This window comes from Macrobrachium nipponense, chromosome 6 (assembly GCF_015104395.2).
Source record: "Macrobrachium nipponense isolate FS-2020 chromosome 6, ASM1510439v2, whole genome shotgun sequence".
Lineage (NCBI taxonomy): Eukaryota > Metazoa > Arthropoda > Malacostraca > Decapoda > Palaemonidae > Macrobrachium > Macrobrachium nipponense.
The window spans coordinates 126,373,603-126,396,476 of NC_061108.1; the positions used below are offsets into that span (position 1 = coordinate 126,373,603).

At 38.7% G+C, this 22,874-nt stretch overlaps 2 protein-coding genes across 17 annotated transcripts in view; one reads left to right on the forward strand and one right to left on the reverse strand.

The window, feature by feature from the left end:
- LOC135216148 (receptor-type guanylate cyclase gcy-15-like) overlaps positions 1-22,874 on the reverse strand; it is a 97,167-nt gene that overhangs the window by 48,247 nt on the left and 26,046 nt on the right. The window lies entirely within an intron of this gene.
- LOC135216151 (retinol-binding protein pinta-like) overlaps positions 1-22,874 on the forward strand; it is a 63,061-nt gene that overhangs the window by 27,048 nt on the left and 13,139 nt on the right. For 2 of the 12 annotated variants that reach the window (XM_064251261.1, XM_064251257.1), the window contains exon 4: positions 12,755-13,013. The exons of 6 other annotated variants lie outside the window; for them this stretch is intronic. In XM_064251261.1, the coding sequence (XP_064107331.1) occupies positions 12,755-13,013 (259 nt within the window). Of the gene's footprint in view, positions 1-6,141; positions 6,401-9,793; positions 10,053-12,754; positions 13,014-16,494; positions 16,754-19,354; positions 19,614-22,874 lie in introns of all 12 variants that reach the window. 4 more of the 12 variants (XM_064251258.1, XM_064251251.1, XM_064251259.1 and 1 more) reach the window with 4 other exon arrangements.

Consider the following 22,874-nt stretch of genomic DNA (forward strand, 5'->3'; position numbering starts at 1 on the left):
CGTTGTTGCCTATTTCACAGTTATTCTGTTAGTCTTATTACTCTAGTTGTTGTCTATTTACCTTTATGCTGTAGTCTAGTACTCTAGTGTGCCCAAGACTCATTCTGTAGTGTCAGTACTCTAAGTGTTGCCGCTACCTTTATTCTGTTAGTCTAGTACTCTAGGTGTTGCCTGATTACTTTATTCTGTAGTCTAGTACTTTAGGTTGTTGGACCTATTTACCTGTATTCTGTCGTCTAGTACCTCTGTTGTTGCCCTATTTACCTTTATTCTGTAGTGTAGGACTTCTAGATTGTTGCCAATGGACCTGCATTCTGTAGTGTGTACTCTAGTTTGTTGCCAATGACCTTTCATCTGTAGTGTAGTTACTCTAGTGTTGCCAATGACCTTCATTCTTGTAGTGTAGTACTCTAGTGTCCCAAATACCTTCATTCTGTAGTCTAGTACTTAGTGCTTGCCCAATGACCTTTCATTCTGTAGTCTAGTACTCTAGTTGGTGCCGGATTAACATTTATCTGTTGTTTTAGTACTCTAGTTGTTCCCATAGACCTTCTCTGTAGTTAGTACTCTAGTTGTTGCATGATTACCTTATTCGTAGTGTAGTACTCTAGTTGTGGCCCAAGTTACATTGTATTCTGTAGTCTAGTCTCTAGTTGTGCCTATTTACCTTTGTTTATTCCTTTATTCTTAGTACTTCTCCAAGTTGTTGCCTGACCTTCATTCCCTTGTTAGTGGTAAGTATCTAGTTGTTTTTGCCCCATTACCTTTATTCTGTATCTAGTACTCCTATTTGTTGCCTGTTTACCTTTATTCGTTGTGTTAGTACTCTAATTGTTGCCCTATTTTACCTCTTATTCTGTAGTCTAAGTACTTAGTGTTGCCCAATGGACCTTCCCTCATTTCTGTGTGTAGTACTCTAGTTTGTTGCCCGATTACCTTTATTCAATGTAGTCTAAGAGTACTCTGTTGTTGCCTATTTACCTTTATTCTGTAGTCTAGTGTACTCTAGTTGTTGCCTATTTACCTTTATTTCTGTAGGGTCTAGTACTCTAGTTGTTGCCCACATGACCTTCATTCTGTGTGTAGTTACTCTAGTTGTTGCCCGATACCTCTCTTATTCTGTGAAGGTCTAGTACTCTTTGCCTAGTTGTTTGCTGTTTACCTTTATTCTGTAGGTCTAGTACTCTAGTTGTTGCCTAATTTACCTTTATTCTGTAGTCTAGTACTCTAGTGTTGCCTATTTACCTTTATTCTTGTAGCTGTTTGAATGTACTCTTAGTTGTTCGCCAATGCCTTCATTCTTGTAGTGTAGTAGCTCTAAGTTGTTGTACCCAATGACCTTTCCATTGTTCATGTAGTGTCCTGTGTACTCCTAGTTGTTGGCCCAATGACCTTCACTTTCTGTTTAGGCTGTAGTACTTTTACGTTGGCTTCTCGCCCAAAATCACCCCTTACTTCTGTGTCTAGTACCTTCTAGTTGTTGCCCAATGACCTTCCTTCTTAGTTCTAGTACTCTAGTTGTTGCCTGATTACCTTTATTGCTGTTGGTCTAGTACTCTTCAGCTTTGTTGCCCTTAATGACCTTCTGTTCTGTAGTCTAGTACTCTAGTTGTTGCCCTGATTAAACCCTTGGATATTTCTGTAGTGTGAGTACTCTGGTTTGTTGCCCTAGGTTCATTTCTATTTCTGTAGTCAGTCTCTAGTTGGTTGGATCCCAGTTACATTTATTCTGTTAGTTTTTTTTTTTCTAAAAAAAGGTTTACTTCTAAGTTGTTTGCCCAATGACCTTTATTCTTCGTAGCTAGTTGGAGTACTCTAGTTGTTGCCTGATTACCATTTAAATTTTCCCCCCCCCTTGTAGATTTGGGTTAAGTTAAAAACTCTAGTTGGTTGCCCGGATTCAAACCTGTTTTTTATTCTGTTTAAGGTGGGTGAGTACCCCATCTAGTCTTGAATAGACTGTTTACCTTTATTCCCTGTAAGTGTAGTACCTTTTTTTTTTTCTAGTTTTGTTGATCTTCTAATGGACCTTATTCTGTAGGTGAAGACTCTAAGTTGTTGCCCAACTTTGACCTTTATTCTGTTAGTGTAGTACATCTAGTGTTGTCCCAATGACACCTTTTATTCTGGTAGTGAGTTTACTCTGTTGTTGCCCAATTGACCTTTATTCTGGTTAGTTGTAGTACTCTAGTTTTACCCAATGACTTTTTAATTCTGTAGGTGTACGTAACTCTAGTTGTTTGCTCCTGATCACCTTTATTCTGTAGATTTGTTAGTACTCTAATGTTTGATGACTTGTTTAACTTTATTCTGTAGTGTAGTACTCTAGTGTTGCACTCCATATAGATCACACATTTATTCTTAGATGAAATAACAGTTTTACTCTCTTACGTTGCTTGCCCAATGACCTTTACTCTTTATTCTGTTAGTACTCTAGTTTTTGCCCAATGACCTCATTCTGTGGTCCTAGTACTCTAGTTGTTGCCTGTTCCTTTATTCTGTAGTGTAGTACTCTATTGTTGCCCAGTTACATTTAATTCTGTAGTCTCGTACTCTAGTTGTTATGCCCAGTTACATTTATTCTGTGTCTAGTCTATACTCTAGTTGTTGCCCATAACTTTAATTCTGTAGTGTAGTAACTCTAGTTGTTCCTGATTTACCATTATCTGTTGAGTGTAGTACTCAGTTGTTGCCCGATCACCTTTATTCTGTAGTTGAGTACTCTAGTTTGATGACTGTTTACCTTTATTCTGTCGTGTAGTACTCTAGTTTGTTTGCCCATGACCTTTATTCTGTAGTGGTACTCTAGTTTTTTGCCCAATGCCGTTATTCTGTAGTGTAGTACTCTAGTTGTTGCCCATGACCTTTTATTCCTGTATGAAGTACTCTATTGTTGCCCAATTGACCTTTATTCTGTAGTGTGTACTCTAGTTGTTGACCCAATGACCTTTATTCTGTAGGTGTAGTACTCTAGGTGTTGCCCCGATTCACCTTTATTCTGTATGATACTCCTAGTTGATGACTGTTTTTACCGATTTTATTCTGTAGTATACTCTAGTTGTTGCCCGAATGACTTTATCTGTAGTGAAGTACCTAGTTGTTGCCCAATGACCTTTATTCTGGAGGTAGACTCTGTTTTGCCAATGACCTTTTATGCTGTATGGAAAGTTTACTCTAGTTGTTGCCAATGACCTTTATTCTGTAGTGTAGTATCTCTAGTTGTTACCGCAATGACCTTTAGTCTGTAGTGTAGTATCTAGTAGTGCCAATGCCCTTTAGTGACCAACCTTTTATTCTGTAGTGAGTACTATAGTTGATTGCCCACTGTTTACCTTTACCTTCTGAGTGTAGTCTAGTTGTTGCCCAATGACCTTTATTCTGAGTGTACGTCTTTAGTGTGCCCAATGACCTTATTCTGTAGTGAGTACTAGTTGTTGCCCAAGACCTTTATTCTTGTAGTGCTATGTACTCTAGTTGTTGCCCAATGACCTTTATTCTGTAGTGTAGTACTCTAGTTGTTGCCCAATGACCTTTATTCTGTAGTGTAGTACTCTAGTTGTTACCCAATGACCTTTATTCTGTAGTGAAGTACTCTAGTTGTTGCCCAATGACCTTTATTCTGTAGTGAAGTACTCTAGTTGTTGCCCAATGACCTTTATTCTGTAGTGTAGTACTCTAGTTGTTGCCCAATGACCTTTATTCTGTAGTGTAGTACTCTAGTTGTTGCCCAATGACCTTTATTCTGTAGTGTAGTACTCTAGTTGTTGCCCAATGACCTTTATTCTGTAGTGAAGTACTCTAGTTGTTGCCCAATGACCTTTATTCTGTAGTGTAGTACTGTAGTTGTTGCCCAATGACCTTCATTCTGTAGTGAAGTACTCTAGTTATTGCCTGTTTACCTTTATTCTGTAGTGTAGTACTCTAGTTGTTGCCTGTTTACCTTTATTCTGTAGTGTAGTACTCTAGTTGATGCCTGTTTACCTTTATTCTGTAGTGTAGTACTCTAGTTGATGCCTGTTTACCTTTATTCTGTAGTGTAGTACTCTAGTTGTTGCCCGATCACCTTTATTCTGTAGTGAAGTACTCTAGTTGTTGCCTGTTTACCTTTATTCTGTAGTGAAGTACTCTAGTTGATGCCTGTTTACCTTTATTCTGTAGTGTAGTACTCTAGTTGATGCCTGTTTACCTTTATTCTGTAGTGTAGTACTCTAGTTGATGCCTGTTTACCTTTAGTTGTTGCCTGTTTACCTTTATTCTGTAGTGTAGTACTCTAGTTGATGCCTGTTTACCTTTATTCTGTAGTGTAGTACTCTAGTTGATGCCTGTTTACCTTTATTCTGTAGTGTAGTACTCTATACTCGGTTTTTTTCCATCTGTCCACCCGCCTGTGCTGTTTGCATATGGTAACACTGCGTCCCGGGCTTTAGATAGTTACATTCAGCTTACATTCAACAATAATAATATCCTATTTCGAATATTAACGGTCTAATTCACATTCAGTAAATTATTAAAACACTTTTCAGTTGCAATTGTACACCCAGATATCCCTTTATTTACCTAAAACTTACACATGACGTAACTATCTAAAGCCCGGGACGCAGTGTTACCATACGCAAACACCACAGGCGGGTGGACAGATGGAAAAAAACCGAGTATAGTTGATGCCTGTTTACCTTTATTCTGTAGTGAAGTACTCTAGTTGTTGCCTGTTTACCTTTATTCTGTAGTGTAGTACTCTAGTTGTTGCCTGTTTACCTTTATTCTTTAGTGTAGTACTCTAGTTGATGCCTGTTTACCTTTATTCTGTAGTGTAGTACTCTAGTTGATGCCTGTTTACCTTTATTCTTTAGTGTAGTACTCTAGTTGATGCCTGTTTACCTTTATTCTTTAGTGTAGTACTCTAGTTGATGCCTGTTTACCTTTATTCTGTAGTGAAGTACTCTAGTTGATGCCTGTTTACCTTTATTCTGTAGCGTAGTACTCTAGTTGTTGCCCCATTACCTTTATTCTGTAGTGTACTACTCTAGTTGTTGCCCAATCACCTTTATTCTGTAGTCTAGTACTCTAGTTGTTGCCTGTTTACCTTTATTCTGTAGTGTATTATCCTGGTTGTTCCCAGTTACCCTTATTCTTTAGTGTAGTACTCTAGCTGGTGCCCGATTACCTTTATTCTGTAGTGAAGTACTCTAGTTGCTGCCGGATCACCTTTATTCTGTAGTGTAGTACTCTAGTTGTTGCCCGATTACTTTTATTCTGTAGTGTAGTACTCTAGTTGATGCCTGTTTACCTTTATTCTGTAGTGTAGTACTCTAGTTGATGACTGTTTACCTTTATTCTGTAGTGTAGTACTCTAGTTGTTACCCAATTACTTTTATTCTGTAGTGTAGTACTCTAGTTGATGCCTGTTTACCTTTATTCTGTAGTGTAGTACTCTAGTTGTTGCCCGATCACCTTTATTCTGCAGTGTAGTACTCTAGTTGTTACCCAATTACTTTTATTCTGTAGTGTAGTACTCTAGTTGATGCCTGTTTACCTTTATTCTGTAGTGTAGTGCTCTAGCTGCTGCCTGATTACCTTTATTCTGCAGTGTAGTACTCTAGTTGTTGCCCGATTACTTTTATTCTGTAGTGTAGTGCTCTAGCTGTTGCCCAATGACCTTTATTCTGCAGTGTAGTACTCTAGCTGCTTCCTAATGCCTTTGTATTCCTAATGCCTTTAACCACTTAATTTCTAAGTCAACTGTGTGCTAAGTGTATGTAAATGTTTATTAACAAAATATTCTCTTTTAATTTTTTATTTTTAAGACGTTTCGTCTTTGATCCCATTAAGGTTCCCTGTACCAAAGGATACTCAATTTCCAGCAAAAAATTATGTCCCTCACTCTTGTACTTTCGAAGGCCCATGTCCTGCTGTATCCCCGGCTATGGGATTTTAGAAAAGAGCATTTCCCTCATCTCGATCACACTTTGGAAACCAAAGTCTATACTTTTCCTTACCTTTGATGTTCAATTGGTTCACGTGTGAGTTTCTTCGTATGGTCCTTCTAGGACTAGGAAGCACACCTATTGAGCTGAGGCCTTCGGCAGAGGACATAGTTTTGCTTTCTTTATTTGTAAAATTTTCCTCCCATTCTTTTCCCAGCTGTGTGCTGCCATTGCCTGGGTACGATAAGCAAGGGCGTAGGATCATTCTCACTAGGACTCCTAAAATTGACGTGGACGCTGACATCCTGAACGATGCCATGAAGGTATTCTTTATGTTGCTGGACATTTGGCGCGATGAGGACGAACAGGCTAGTGTGACATCATTTGTCACAATGGAAGACTGTGTCAACTTCAACATACATTGGGCAGCTCTGCTCAATCTGAATCTACTGAAGAAAATGCAAACGGTCTTTGAGGTTAGTCACTTCATGGGTGAAGGTCAAAGATCATCTGAAGTCTGCCTCTTCTCTCTGTGGGATGACAGATCTCATCATAACTGAGCAACACCTCTTCTATCTCTTGTCCTCTCTATTGAAATCAAAACCTGTATTACAAAGCATACTTTTGGTACAGTGTACTTTTTATTCAGTAATCAATCTGACCCAGTATGACTTGGTAACTATGCCATTGTAAGTCTGTCGGCATTATTAACATTTCCGTAGAACTGAAAATGACGAAAAATTCTGCTGAAATCTAACTAAGGCGATTCATCTTATGAGGAAAAAATTAGCTCTAGATTTACATGAGCAGTTTACAGAAAATTTGATGTTAGTTCTTTTATAGTATCATTAAAGTGGAAAATCTTTCATGGCCCATTTACATTAATTTTGCCCAGTTTGGTAAAGATTAAGGGCAATATATGTTTAGATGGTTATCCATGTAGTCCAATGCTACTTGGTTTACAGTGCCAGCATCCCCATTCTTCTGAGGTTCCATGATGCCACATTGTCCTGTGGGAAAGATCTTTCTTCGTCTTACCTGCAAAATGGAGGAACAGTCATCCACAGTGTTATGGATGCAAGCACTCATCAGTATTAGAAAAGGGCTGATGCCACTTTTAAGCCGCCTTCTCCAAATTTACCCACAGTTTTTTGTGTACTTATTCCTTTTTGGTTTGATCTGATTATCATTTTTTGCTACTCCTTTGTTTTATCAATATTACAGTTTGTCTTCTTTATTCATATGAGATTATTCTGTTCTGAGGAAGTTTGTTTAGCATGTTGATGGATTCCTTAGTTTGTACCATGCGTATAAGTGATCATGATGATACAATACATAAAGGCTGTATCTGTATGTATGTCTGCATGTTAAACTCCTCACATCTACTGAGAAGAATCAGGGGAATTAGGTCAATCATAAGAATGTACGAAAGACATTCAAAACCTTCTAGGCGTCACCCAGAAAATATCAAATAAGAAAGGTAGTTCTTTCAGCATAGTTTTTCCTAACCTCATAGCACTTGGTCCAGCGATTTCAGATCACTGCTATCCTATAGCAAAAGATGGCTGCATATTAGGCATCCAGAAACTCGTACCCAGCATTAATTTCATTAATGCTCTGAAAATGGTGACTGTGCTAGAGAGTAGAAGGCAGGTGGCAACAATTCAAAGCCCACTTGGAAGGGGCACTGTACGAGGACAAGTTCTTTCCGTTGTTGGATTTATGTATAATACATCCATCTTTGTCCTGATCCCTTTCCCAAAAGTCTATCAAGATAGCACGCTCTTACATCCAAAACACAGAGGATATCGTCTTGCCAACCCACGCCTCACTTTCTTGAAGTTAAAGGAGGTGAACGAACAACGGTGTTTTCATTTCCGCCTTTGCATCTGTGACTTGAGAACTAATTTGCGAACTCAAATCTTATCCTGGATTACTAGGCTCCCCTTGAATTGTCTGGATCAGCTGAAAAATGAATCAGAAGTGTCAAGGAAATTTCCTTTTCAGTCAACTTCTGTTTTGGTGTCAGTTTTCGTGACACCAATCTTACAAACAGACTGCACATCTGATAGATGTCAGTCCATGGCACAGGTTGTCCGTTGGACGGTCAGACCATGCCATGAATGGCATCCACGTGATTGTTAGTAGTTGATGTTTTGAACGTCCCCATTTGGGCTCAACTTACGTCCAGTCTACTCCCTGAATGAAATGCTCAGCCCATTTCTTATTACTGGGGTGGAAAATGGAATCAGACACCAGGTGTGTTAAACGTTTATATGGAGCCCCATGAAGGTCGTACTGTAAATACTTCATCATGGCATAGTCAGCTTCTAGGCTTATTGCAAAGCTTCAGGAAATCCAAAAAGCCTTAGTTTACAATTTTTTTTAAAAGCAGTTTCATACTATGTATATGTGTATATATATATATATATATATATATATATATATATATATATATATATATATATATATATATTATATATATATTGAAAAGAGTAATTGATTAGCAACTTTGACGAAACCTCGATGCGAGTAGCACCACCTGGTCCAATTCACATTTGGGGGGAAGAAGAAGAAGCACGGTTTGAGAGAAATAACTTACCTGCATTGCACTTATAATCAACTAGCCTATTTGCTGCGATCAGGATGGTGCAATTACCCTATTATGTTCTTGGTTCTCGGAGGACATGCTTTAAATCTACTGTGGTCTCTGAAGTTTGTCAGAGTAGCTGGGTCTTCTTACTGGTGCAGCAAGTATATATATATATATATATATATATATATATATATATATATATATATATATATATATATATATATATATATTATATATATATATATATAGTATATATATATATATATATATATATATATATATATATATATATATATATATAATGAGTGTTTTCGTGACATTGTGTGACTGGAAAAACTTTTTTTTTTTATAAAGCTCTCCTAATGCTTCTGTACTTTCGCTATTTGGTCAATATTACGTCATCCGCACAAAAAACAAAAATAGTATTTAATGTTTCCTCTCTATTTATGTTGGCACTGGTATATATATATATATATATATATATATATATATATATATATATATATGTATAATAGTATATATATATATATATAATTTTTTGCTTTTGCTATATACACTGTCAGTGACGTTGCTTGATCCTCTGGCTGTCATCCTTAGCGAATCACGGTTTACATAGCAATTCGCGAAACGGACAGTTGAATTAATGTTTTGCTGCAGCTCTCTCTCTCTCTCGCTCCCTCTTCCTCTCTCTCTCTGCTCTCTCTCATTCCTGCACCACCAGAAATGTCTTTATTCTGTGTATTTCTATGCTTTTAACCGCTTCGGTATTTCTATGTATACATACATACATACATACTACATATATATATATATATATATATATATATATATATATATATATATATATATATTATATATATATATTAACGCTTGCTTGTGATGCACAACACCTCTGCCTCTGTTTTCTCTACAAGGACACATTTCGTTTTTTTATCCCATTAAGGCTCTCTGTACCAAAGGCTATTGAATTTTCAGGAAAGAAAATATGTCACTCTCTCTTACAACTTCGCAGGTCCATGGGCGGTATCCCAGGCTATAGGATATTAGCAAAGAGTATTTTCCACCTCTATAACATTTTGCAAAGTCTAAGACTATCCTGTTCATAAATAACTTCCATACCTTTGATGTGCGATTGTTTTACGCAGTGCGATTTTCTTATTTTCTTCCGATCATCGTCCTCCCAAATATGCACCTATAGTGCCGAGGTCTCCGTCTGAGAACGTGGCTATCCTTTTTTGTCACTTGTCAAACTTCCCTCCCGTTCTCTTCCCAGCTGCGTGCTCCCACTGCCTGGGTACGATAACCAAGGGCGTAAGATCATTCTCTCCAGAACTCCCAACATTGCCGTGGACGCCCAAGGCTTCGCGGACGGCGTGAAGGCCTTCCTCATTTTGCTGGATGTCTGGCGCGATGAGGACGAACAGGCCAGCGTGACAGCTTGCGTCACGGTGGAAGACTGCACCAACTTCACCATGCAGTGGGCGGCTCTGTTCAATCTGAATCTAATGAAGAAGATGCATACGCTCTTCGAGGTTAGTCTACCGGGGCTCTACCCTCTGTGGGATGACACATCTCATCATAACTGAACAATACCTCTCCTATATCCCTCGTTCCAAACCTGTATTACAAAGCATATTTTTGGTACAGTGTACTTACTATTCCGTGAATTGGGCAGATCTGCGCAATCTTAATCTAATGAAGAAGATGCATACGCTCTTCGAGGTTGGTCATTTCAAAGGGCGTGAGGGTCATCAAAGGTCCAGTACCCCTCCAGGACGATACCCCTCGTCCTAATTGCGTTATATTGTTCCCATCTCTTTCTCGCTTTCCCTATTGAGATAACAACAAAGTCGGTATTCAGTCTCATCCAGTATGACTTGACAACCGCGCTACCGTTGAGTTACTCTATTCTAGTGCGTCGTCATCACTGAAAACGATGAATGCATCAGTTTAACAGGACAGGACTCAAACATTTTCCCAAATTCTTTTCATTTAGATTAAAAATACGAAATTTAATCACAGCCATTCTTGGTATAGGAAAATGTGAGCGCAGGATTTACGCAAAAAATTTTCACTTGAAATCTTATAAAGTTTTTTTACAAGCCACCATTAAAATGAGACGGGTCTCTTCCTGTCCCGTTTACATTCATTTTAACGAGTTTGGTGAAGATTAATGGCTATATTTGTGCATATACTCTGTTTACAGGGTTAGCAACCCATTCTTGTGAGGTTCCATGATGCCACACTGCCCTGTGGAAAAGGGGCATTCATTCCATAGTGTTATAAATGCGACCGCCCATTAGTTGTAAATAGAAGCTGACGCCGTTTGGAAGCCTCCTCTTCCATTGGCTTAACCTTTTCCAAATTTAGCTACTAGTCTTGCGTACATATTTCTGTCTGGTTTCATCTACTTATCTTGTAGTTTTCTGGAAAAGAAAACTACTGTGACGGCTTTGTCTGTCCGTCCGCACTTTTTCTGTACGGCCTCAGATCTTAATATAATACTGAGGCTAGAAGGCTGCAAATTGCTATGTTGATCATGCACCCTCCAATCGTCATACATACCAAACTGCGGCCCTCTAGCCTCAGTAGTTTTGATTTTATTTAAGGTAAATTTAGCCATAATCGTAAGTCTGGCAATGCTATAGGACAGGCCACCACTTGACCGTGACTGAAAGCTTACACGGGTCACGGCTCATACAGCATAATACACAGTACAGAGAACTCGATTTTTTAGATGATTTTTCCTTATCTTTTGTTTTATCATTTGTTACTCTGCTGTTCTTCGCTTGTCTTTTCTATGCATATGAACATTCTGTTCAGTGGAAGTTTCTTAGAATGTGGAGCTGATGGATTTCTTGGTTTATTCCACTGCAATACGTGATCGTGTTGATATAACATTCAAAGGCTGTATCTCTATATCTGTATGTTAAACTCCTCCTTTATGTCAGATACAGGAATGTACAAAACGCATTCGAAAAGTTCTTGGCCTCACCCTGAAAATATCAGAAGAGAAAGCTTTCGTCATTATCTCATGAAAACTTATTACGATTGGTTCACCAACGCTCGGATCAATGTTGTCCTATCGCTTAAGATAGCTGCATCTTAGGCATCTAGATAACGCCCCCCCCCTTCCACCTTAGCATTAATGACCTCATTAATTCACCGAACATGGTGACTGACTAAGCAAAGTGCTAGACTGGGCGAGTAAAAGTTTGGCGATAGTCTCTGCCACAGCTGTACACGTCCGTCTCTGCCACAGCTGTACACGTCAGTCTCTGCCACAGCTGTACACGTCAGTCTCTGCCACAGATGTACACGTCAGTCTCTGCCACAGCTGTAAACGTCAGTCTCTGCCACAGCTGTACACGTCAGTCTCTGCCACAGATGTACACGTCAGTCTCTGCCACAGCTGTAAACGTCAGTCTCTGCCACAGCTGTAAACGTCAGTCTCAGCCACAGCTGTAAACGTCAGTCTCAGCCACAGCTGTACACGTCAGTCTCTGCCACAGCTGTACACGTCAGTCTCTGCCACAGCTGTACACGTCAGCCTCTACCACAGCTGTAGACCTCAGTCTCTGTCACAGCTGTACACGTCAGCCTCTGCCACAGCGTGGACAGAGGCACTGCACAAAACGCTTTCTTTGAAATGTTGCATTTCTTATGCATAACACTTCCATTACGGTCTTGATCCCTTCCCAAACAGTCTATCAAGATAACATGCCCTGACTTCCAAGGCGCAGATGTTTTTTTAAACCTTCAAATATATATATGTGTGGGACTTAGTCATCTGGCTATGACGTAACTTTCATTCCAGTACGTGTAAGGGTATTCCTTTCACTGTATTACATTTTCTTGTTATATGTTCGCAAAGTAATGTCCTTGAGTTTTGGGGGGTCGCAACGCAAGGTACATAGGAAAGACGAAAGCTTATCAACGATGCCAATTATTCTATTGTTTATTGTCACTCCAAATAGCATTGCACAAAACTGGACACCTTTCATTAATAGGAAACCACATCTCTTGTAAATGTTATAGCATGAAAAATAATTAAATAGTACAGGGTATCTTTTGTCACTGATGTGTAGACATTGACATCTAGTACACACATTTGTTCTCAGATATAATTGGCTCTAATTGCATTACAAAAGTCCTGTTAAGCTTCAGATAGCATTAGGCAAATCAATACGTATAATACGTTGCATTCATCGTGATGTCCCACGTCTCTTCCCAGTTTAATCCTTCCTTTGCCTGAGTATGACGCCCACGGCCGCAAAGTGCTGCTCAATTGCATGAGGAAAGTTGACTTGGACGCGTACGATCTAGATGACGTTATCAAAGCAGCCTTACTCATGATAGACATGTGGAATGAGGAAGACGAGCAAGGCAGTGTCACCTCCTTTGTCGTGTTGGAAGACTGCACCAACCTAACTTTCCAGTTGACCGTCATTCGTAATCCTGGAATGATGAGGAAACTGTCTGCCCTTTTCCAGGTAGCTACGAGTACACCTCTCTTCTTCAAAAGAGGAAATCGTTTGGCATCTTCTTCGAGTCACGGCTTGTTTCCTTTTGCTTGCGCTCCGCTCAAGGCTTGTGTGGTGGCTACGATTTTGTTTACTTATTTGTTGTTCTGCCTCGAAAGCTTCTTAAGACGCCTTGCATATGTGGGTGGGAGATCTGAAATCTGACAGAAGACACGAAATGCTAATAATAATTTATTGATGCCAAGTGAATGAGCTCACCTTATGCGAGACAATTTTCCTTTTATATTACAAAATAGGGCAGACAGACTGATGTCTAAACAATGACTTGAATTACAGATGCATATTGTCAATTTCTCTCTCTCTCTCTCCTGCGGATTCTCTCGGGTTTCGTCGCGGTGGAAATGGAGAGCTATAATTGCGTAACCGAAACCGAGATCTAATTGCGTAACCGAAATAGAACTATAATTGCAAAACCGAAATGGAGACCTATAATTGCGTAACCGACACAGAACTATAACTGCGTAACCAAAAACTGAGAAACATAAATGCGTGACCGAAATGGAGAACTATATAACTGCGTAACCAAAATGGAGCAATATAATCGCGTAACCAAAATGGAGCAACATAATCGTGTAACCGAAATGGAGCAACATAATCGCGATAATCGCGTAACCGAAATGGAGCAACATAATCGCGTAACCGAAATGGAGCAACATAATCGCGTAACCGAAATGGAGCAACATAATCGCGTAACCGAAATGGAGCAACATAATCGCGTAACCGAAATGGAGCAACATAATCGCGTAACCGAAATGGAGCAACATAATCGCGTAACCGAAATGGAGCAATATAATCGCGTAACCGAAATGGAGCAACATAATCGCGTAACCGAAATGGAGTAATATAATCGCGTAACCGAAATGGAGAACTATAATTGCATAACCCTAATGGAGCAATATAATCGCGTAACCGAAATGGAGAACGATAATTGCGTAGGGAAAAGGGAAAACTATAATTACGTAGCTGAAATAGAGCTATAATTACGTAACCGAAGCCGAGATGTAATTGCGTGACCAAAATGGAACAATATAACTGCGTAACCGATATGGCGAACTGTAGTTGCGTAACCGAAATGGAAAACGATAATTACGTAAAAGGAATGGAAAACTATAATTACGTAGCCGAAATAGAACTAGCATTTCCTAACCGAAATGGACAACCATAACTACGTAACCGAACTAGAGATTTACAACGGTGTAACCGAAGTTCGTTTTCTGGTTAAAACACCTGTTAAATGAAATGCTCATGTATGCTAAAATTGCCACAAGCTGATGTTACACTTAAAAGACTCAAAATTAACGTTGAAAGGGACTTAACAGGTAGAGTTTGTGATTATCATGAGCTCCATCCATCTGCTAAACTGCCTTGTTTTTGGGTCTTTGTTCTTACGTGAGTTCCGCGTTTTAATAAACCTTTCGGGGTTTATGAGTATTCTACAGTTCTGTATGGAGGTGGGGACAGCACGATCAGGCTTATAAGGGATTCTGTAAACACTTATCATTCGTACACTAAGACTGAATAAGCCATTAATCAATTAGTTTGTTCACCATTCCACATACACTCACACTTCAACTTAGCAGAACAATTTAAGTATATCTTAGTTTTACCAGACCACTGAGCTGACTGACAGCTCTCCTAGGGCTGGCTCGAAGGATTAGATATTTTAACGTGGCTAGGAACCAATTGGTCACCTAGCGACGGGACCTACAGCTTATATTGGAATCCGAACCACATTATATCGAGAAATGAATTTCTATCACCAGAAATAAATTCCTCTGATTCCGCGTTGGCCGAGCCGAGAATCGAACTTCGGACCACCAGATTGGTGGCCAAGCGCGAAAACCACTCGTCCAACGAGGAACTAACTTAGCAGAACAATCTCCGGCGCTTTGACAACAATTTAAAAATCTCTCGGTGTTTTCTAGAATCGACACTTCCCCAGTTTTGAGAGAGGTTCCAAGTATGGGGAACTAGAATACTTTACGGTGTAGGAATCGGAACTGGAATATCAAATTTAGGCCACAGGCCAAGCGCTGGGACCTATGGGGGTCATTCAGCGCTGTAAGGGAAACTGTGAGAGTAATGAAGGTTTTAAAAGTGTAACAAGAGAAAAAAAAACTCAAAGCAGTTGCACTATAAAACAATATTTAGGAGAGGATGGAAAGTAAGTTGGAAGAAATGTCACAAGAACGGAGGCACAGTAATAAAAATGTAAGGGGTTGCAGTTAGTGGCCGAAGGGACGCCTCAAAGAACCTTAAATAATGCCTACAGTGCACCGCGTGAGGTCCACTGATGACGATACCCCATTAGGGGAATTCTCAGTATAGTAGGAAACGTTAAATTATGCTTGCTAATTCACCGTTTATGAGCCCCGTAATTCTGTAGTAGTATTCATATTCATTATGTTCCTATTCAAGCCCTTTCCAAAGCGTTGAGGTTATGAATTTTTAAAATCGTATATTTACATAATGAAACTGAATGAAACGACGAAAACTATAAAGATAGATTTCAGATATTTCTTACAGATGAATAATATACCCTTTTCCCTCTATCATATAATTTCGCGCTCGGCTACCAACCCGGTGGTCCGCAGTTCGATTCTCGGCTCGGTCAACGCGGAACCAGAGGAATTTATTTCTGGTGATAGAAATTCATTTCTCGATACAATGTTGGTTCGGATCCCACAATAAGCTGTAGGTCCCGTTACTAGGTAACCAATTGGTTCCTAGTCACGTAAAAATATCTAATCCTTCGGGCCAGCCATAGGAGAGCTGTTAATCCAGCTCAGTGGTCTGGTAAAAACTAAGATATTACTTCACTTCCCTCTATCATATATACTATCCAGAAAAAATACCAGTTCCTTCTGGTGGGTATATTGGGAACAATATCAGGTCCTTCTGGTGGGTATATTGGGAACAATACCAAGTCCCTCTGTTGGGTATATTGGGAACAATACCAGGTCCCTCTGGTGGGTATATTGGTAACAATATCAGGTCCCTCTGGTGGGTATATTGGGAACAATCTTCGATCAAGACAAGGGACATGTAATATTGAGCTATTTTTTTTATTCAGATTTTAGCTAAAAACCTTAAAAAAGTGTGAAATATCGATTCTGCAAAATACACTTCTATTCAACATTCGTCGCTGTGTCTAGTTACCATTCTGGATCACTGTCAATCATTCTCGATATTACTTTCGGATTTCATCAACCATAATTGTATCTAGGTAGGTATTTAGATGGGGTATATAAAAAAATAAGCATCACAGTGAATTCATAAGTGAGCTATGAGCATTAAGACATCAGACTCCATTGAAAACTTCATTACTGACAGCATTCTTGTCTTTCGACTTGATGGAAGACGGGACAACGCAGGTACCTGGACCGTTACTGGATTTCTTTTTTTCTCTCTCTCTCTCCACTCTACCCAGGGGTATACTGCCACTACCCGGGGCGTCCGTCCGCGGCGCACGCCCCGTGATATTCCGCATGGGTGTACCCCTTGACATCGACTATACCATAGACGAACTGACCCGGGCAAACCAGGACGTCATTGACGTCCTATTCGACGAAGACGAAGCCATTGGGATCAACGGCATTGAATTAATCGTTGACATGAAGCATATGACCCTGGGTCACTTCGCTCAAATGACTCCAAGCTACATTAAGAAAGCTGCCACGGTCATGCAGGTTTGCGCTCTCTCTCTCTCTCTCTCTCTCTCTCTCTCTCTCTCTCTCTCTCTCTCTCTCTATATATCTATATATATATATTATATATATATATATATCTATATATATATATATATATATATATATATACTATATATATATATAAATATATATATGTATATATATATAAAATATATAAAATTTATTATATAATAATATATATATCTATATATATATATATATATGAATATAAACATAATATATATATTATATTATATCGTTGGACTTCAAAGACACTGAGCTGAACACTAGTTTCCTTAAGGTACTAGGCTGAACTCCTTTATTTTTTTTTTAACCTTGAGGCACTGGACTGACCTCTGTTTTTTTTCCTTTATTTTAGTTTACATTAAGACACTGGGCTGAATTCTTTTTTTTTTTTTTAGCTTACCTGAAGGCACTGGGCTGCTTTTTTTTTTGAACTTTTTTTATTTTCTTTCTTTCTTTTAATACCGGCATATACCTATTATCACAAAACATGGCTAATAAAGTCATTGGTTTTGAATTAAAGAACATGTCCTCACGATTTAGTGCTTTTTACATTATAGTTTATGTCTTTCATGTAACCCCCGAGGGGCTATGTACTAAACACGACGGAGGTGCGTAGATGAATTACTGTTTCGCCATGTTTAGTACTAGTCCCTCGATCAAACGTTTCTAAGAGAATTTGTGATTTCACGAATCCCTGAAAACTTTAGGGAACTTTCAGTCTTACTGTCCTACACAGAAGCCGATTCCTGGATATCAACTAACGATTCTCTTCAGGCCAACCAAAGTACTACCTGGTTACGAACACACAAACAGAAAGTAATCTAGGAGCCAACCTTTGTCAATATGAGCTAAAACTTAATAGGTTCGAAACGGTTTCTAGAATTTCCTTGGAAAAGTAACTCTAGGACTGCAACCTTCACAGACAACAAAACATAAAAGCAAACGAGTGTAGCGAGAGAAAAATAAAGGAATAACTTGCAATTAGGCAAAAAATAAAATAAATATGAGAGACAAGAATAACTGAGGGAATATCGTAATATTTCATTCCTTTCTTTTTGTATATCCTTAGATTTTATTTTTGTTTTTATATACATTTTGTGGTACTTAATTTTATTTGGTATTGATTGAAAATCATTAATTGATATCTATTATATGTTAACATCCTCTTATTTCTATTTCATTATTTTTTATCATCGGCTTTTCTATTCTATGGAAGCTTGCTGTCCAGGTTCTTAACCTTTTGGCTTGCCCAATAAAACAGTGTCCATTAATAATAATAATAATAATAATAATAATAATAATAATAATAATAATAATAATAAAAGATAAATTATGTACATAACATTTTGTTAGTTCCTCCGAAATAATTGTAAATATAATTTGATTGATTACCTTATGTCTTTGTCTTTCTCTTGTTAGTTTTCTGTAAAAGAAATCTACTATTCCGGCTTTGTCCGTCTGTCCGCACTTGATTCTGTCCGTACTTTTTTCCGCCCGCCCTCTGATCTAAAAAAACTACAGACGTTAGCGAGCTGCAAATTCGTATGTTGATCATCCACCCTTCAATCATCAAACATACCAAATTGCAACCCACTAGCCTCTGTAGTTTTTATTTTATTTACGGTTAAAGTTAACCATGGCTCGTGCATCTGGCAGCGTTTTCGGGAGGCGTGGGATTTACCCTCACTCTACCGCATCTGGAGAGCAGCTAAAGCGCTGCCGGGCGGTCGTAGCTGATGGTTTTATACAGCATTTTATACGTTGTACAGAAAACTCGATTGCGCAGAAGAAACTTGCATTTTTTACTTGATTTATTTGTTCGCCCTCACTCTTTATAGGTTCAACAGGGCAATGTCTTCCCATAACTCACTCTTTTGCATCAGTATTGAATATTGATTGGTATTAAAGAAACACTATTTGAAATCGCTACATTGGGATTCATATCTTTTATTCCGGTCATTTTACCCCAAAATAAATTCTCATAAAAAACAAAAAAACAAAAATAATAATAAATAAAAACTGTGGGATGAGTAGAGGAAAAGCAGAATAGAGGAAAATGCTTCCTATCGCAATTTACTCTTCTTTCGTTCATCCTGGCTCCTTTCCGTGCATCTGATGTCTAGGCCAGTCCCTTACGACGCTCCTGATTGGCTGTTGATAAGCCAATCACAGGGCTGGAAATTTTCAGTCTCTCTCGAGAGCTCACATGGGCAGGATGTATGTTCAACCCTCAGGTGAGGTGGAACGTCCATCCTGCCTATATGTACTCTCTCGAGACACTGAGAGTTTCCAGCCCTGTCGAATGGCTTACCAACAGCCAATCAGGAGCGTCGTAAGGGACTGGCCTAGACATCACATGCACGGTTGATGTGAATCTACAATAGCTTTGCAACTTCTAGCGTTTCTTTTCCGCTCCATTTTCACTCCTCATCTAACCGCAAATCCTTCGTGCCAGTCGCATGCTTACCCTAGAAATGACTCTCTGGTCAGGATAAATGAAATTGTCTTATAATAAATAGTTACAATTTGCTTTAACATCACTGCCTGACCCCACTCACTCCCCAACCACGCCAGGATATTCCTCCCCTTGCCGAGAATCGACCCCACTCGGCCCCTCATCGTCTTGGGACGCCCCTCGATCAGAGACCCCTACTCGTCGACCATGGACGACGCTGCCAAGGTCATCCTGCTCATGTGCGATCTCCTCCTGGAGGAGGACGAGGCGGCCGTCGTCACTGGAATCGACGTCCTCATGGATTCCGGAACCATGACCTTGGCGCACGCGTCTCAGCTCAGTCCGACGATCATCAAGAAAGCCGTGACGATCATGCAGGTTAGACTAAGCCGAGTGCACCGAAGGAATGCAGTGAAAGAGCCGGAATTAATTTTTTGCATATTAGGAATTTGGTAGTGAGGTATATTTAGGTAAATGTCAGGGGGTGTGATAGCCTTGAATCCCGAAGAGGGTTAGGCATTGCTTAAGGTTCTTTGCAGCTTCCCTTCGGTCCCTAGCTGCAACCCCTTTCATTCCTTTTACTGTACCTCCGTTCATATTTCCTCCGTCATACTTTCCACCCTCTCCCAACAATTTTTTTAATAGTGTAACTGCGAGTGTTTTTCTCCTGTTACACCTTTCAAACCTCTTTATTGTCATTTTCAGTTTCATCGTTAAATGACCTCATAGGTCCCAGCGCTGGGCCTTTTGCCTAAATTCTGTATTCTGTTCCGCTCTGATAGTCTTGAAGGTTAAATTGCTAAAAGCTATAACAGTCAAACTTTTGGGTAGGCTGAGTTTATTTAGCTGTCTTCATAGACGAGTCATTGGCTACAGGAATTGTGCTGATGAGCTTCGGTCTAAGTTCAGTAAGGATAAGTCACTTTCCACAGGACACTGTTGCGAAAAACTTACACTAGAGGTAACAAGATTTCTCGTGAAATGTGAGCAACGCCTCAGCCATGTGCCTCTTTCAATGAATTTATGCTTCGAATCACAAGCGAGTGGATAGAGATGATGATAATGCTCATGAACTTTGATCACATCAGTTTGAGAGCAGATGTTGGAGGATTCCCTATCTAACTATAGCCCGCACCAGTATAGTTTAATCGTCGCTACCCTACCTAGAAAATTTATTGAAGTGGCAACATATACAAGAAGTTTATCTTGAAATGGAGCTCGACATTTTCGATGTAGGAGTTGGCCGATAATACAGAATTGGTATAAAAAAAATATCGATAAATCTAACAAGATGCCAATGGCACTTCCAATTAGTTATAACAATAGAGCAGACCAAAGAGTGCGCATTCCATCGCATAATACAACCGATGACCTTAAGATATCCATCGAGCTACCTACTTCATTCGTCTAGGGACTCAAAATATAAAATGAAAATTGGGGAATTTAACCACCCCACTCCTATACGAGATACGAAAAGCTGTTTGTTTATTTGTACTGTTTGTTTGTATGGTGTTTTTACGTTGCATGGAACCAGTGGTTATTCAGAAACGGGACCAACGGCTTACGTGACTTCCGAACCACGTCGAGAAAGAACTTCTATCACCATAAATACACATCTCTAACATCTCAATGGAATGTCCGAGAATCAAACTCGTGGCCACCGAGGTGACAAGACAAGACCAAACATATTACGTCACTGAGGCACTTGTAAGATACGAAAAGCAAATCATAACCACTGGCGTTGGATCGTCAATGATGACACACTGCTGCTGCTACCCCGCTACGCATTTATCACTGAGATAAGCCAGTAGAGTAAACACTACAAGGAAGCTGAAATTTTGGAGAATTTGGGAACTGGACTCACATCGGCACGTAGTCACTCATAAAGGAGAATGATAACGGAGGGGAAATAGGAAAACAGAAGAGAATTTTCACAAAAGAATTCAGACTAGAATGTTCGTATATGAAGTATACAAAGATACAACAACACTTATGAATATATAAATACATAAACATTAATTGTAGTTTATATATATATATATATATACATCATACATATATATATGCATATAATTATATATATATATATATACAAACAATACAATATATATATATACTATATTTATATATTAATATATAATTATATATAATATGTATGTATATATATATATATATATATATATATATATATATAATATATCACACATACATATATATAATAAATATATATATATATATATATATTTATATATATATATATATATAAATATATATATATATATATATCATATATATATATATATATAGATATACATACTACATACACGTGTGTGTGTGTGCATGTGTGTTTGAGGGGACAGCATTATTTTGACATTTCGCTTTTCTTCTTTCCATAGATATTTCGTATGTACTAATATTTCAATATTAATAACAGGCCAAGAAATCCATGCCATAGATGGCCTTCTTTCGAAAAGTTACATTCCTGTCGGACACTCTCCCAACCGGGGGGTAATCTATTCACTTGTCTCCTAGTCACCTCCAGAACCACGATTTCACAAAAAAAAAAAAAAAAAAAATCTCATAAAACTGCATATAGGACTTAGCATAATCCTGGTAACATACAAAAAGAAACGTACCGAAGCAGAAGCATTATATAGTACTTCCTTTTTGGACGAAATAATGGTAATTTTAATAAGCAATACCGATGTACCATCTTGACGAATCGTCACTCTTAATCATCTGGCATGCTTTGTTTTTTCATGAGGGTTGAGGTTTTTTTTTATTTTCTTTATTTTTTATTATTTTTTAAAAATCCAATTCGTCAGCTTTAGTAATGATGAAGACTTAAACAAATTGCTTCAGTCATGATATATTGACGATAATTCACCCTAAAAACTGATTGTCAAGTTTTAATTAATCGCAAAATTACTTTCTAAATTCATTGTTAATTTAGCTGCTAAAAACTAAAGGCATCGTGTGACTCTAAACGCATCATGAAATTAATTTCTAAAGCTTTAACCGTTGATTATTGTCGCCAGCTTATCACATCAATTCATTTCAAAGCTAAATTTTCATCGTGTGAATAGAGACCTAGAACTCATTACCTGCCAAAGCTATTTTTGGGCTGCTTGTCATGTTTCGTAGTTCTCTTAGATGTTCTGCTGATATGTCTGCTTGTATTAATAACCTCAGGGTAATCAGAACCATTATCTACATGGTCCTAAATGCTTGTTTTATTCACGTCCAACTAGGTAACTATATAAGAGTCTTCTCGTATAGTTATTAAGGGTTTTAAGGTCATTTTTATGGAGAGAGTCATTCATTTCGTGGAAAGGTGGGGTATGTCTATTTGTGAGAAAAGAAAGAATTCCCTGAAAGAACAGGCTTGCCATCGTCACCTACTCCGATGTGCTATGGTAGATTCACATCAACTGTGTATCTGATGTCTAGGCCAGTCCCTTTCGACGCTCCTGATTGGCTGTTGATAAGCCAGTCACAGGGCTGGAAACTCTGTCTCTCGAGAGAGTTCACAAAGGCAGGATGTATGTTCCACCTCTCCTGAGGGATACACTTACAAAAGTATCCCTCAGGAGAGGTGGAACATACATCCTGCCTATGTGAAATCCAATCAGGAGTGTC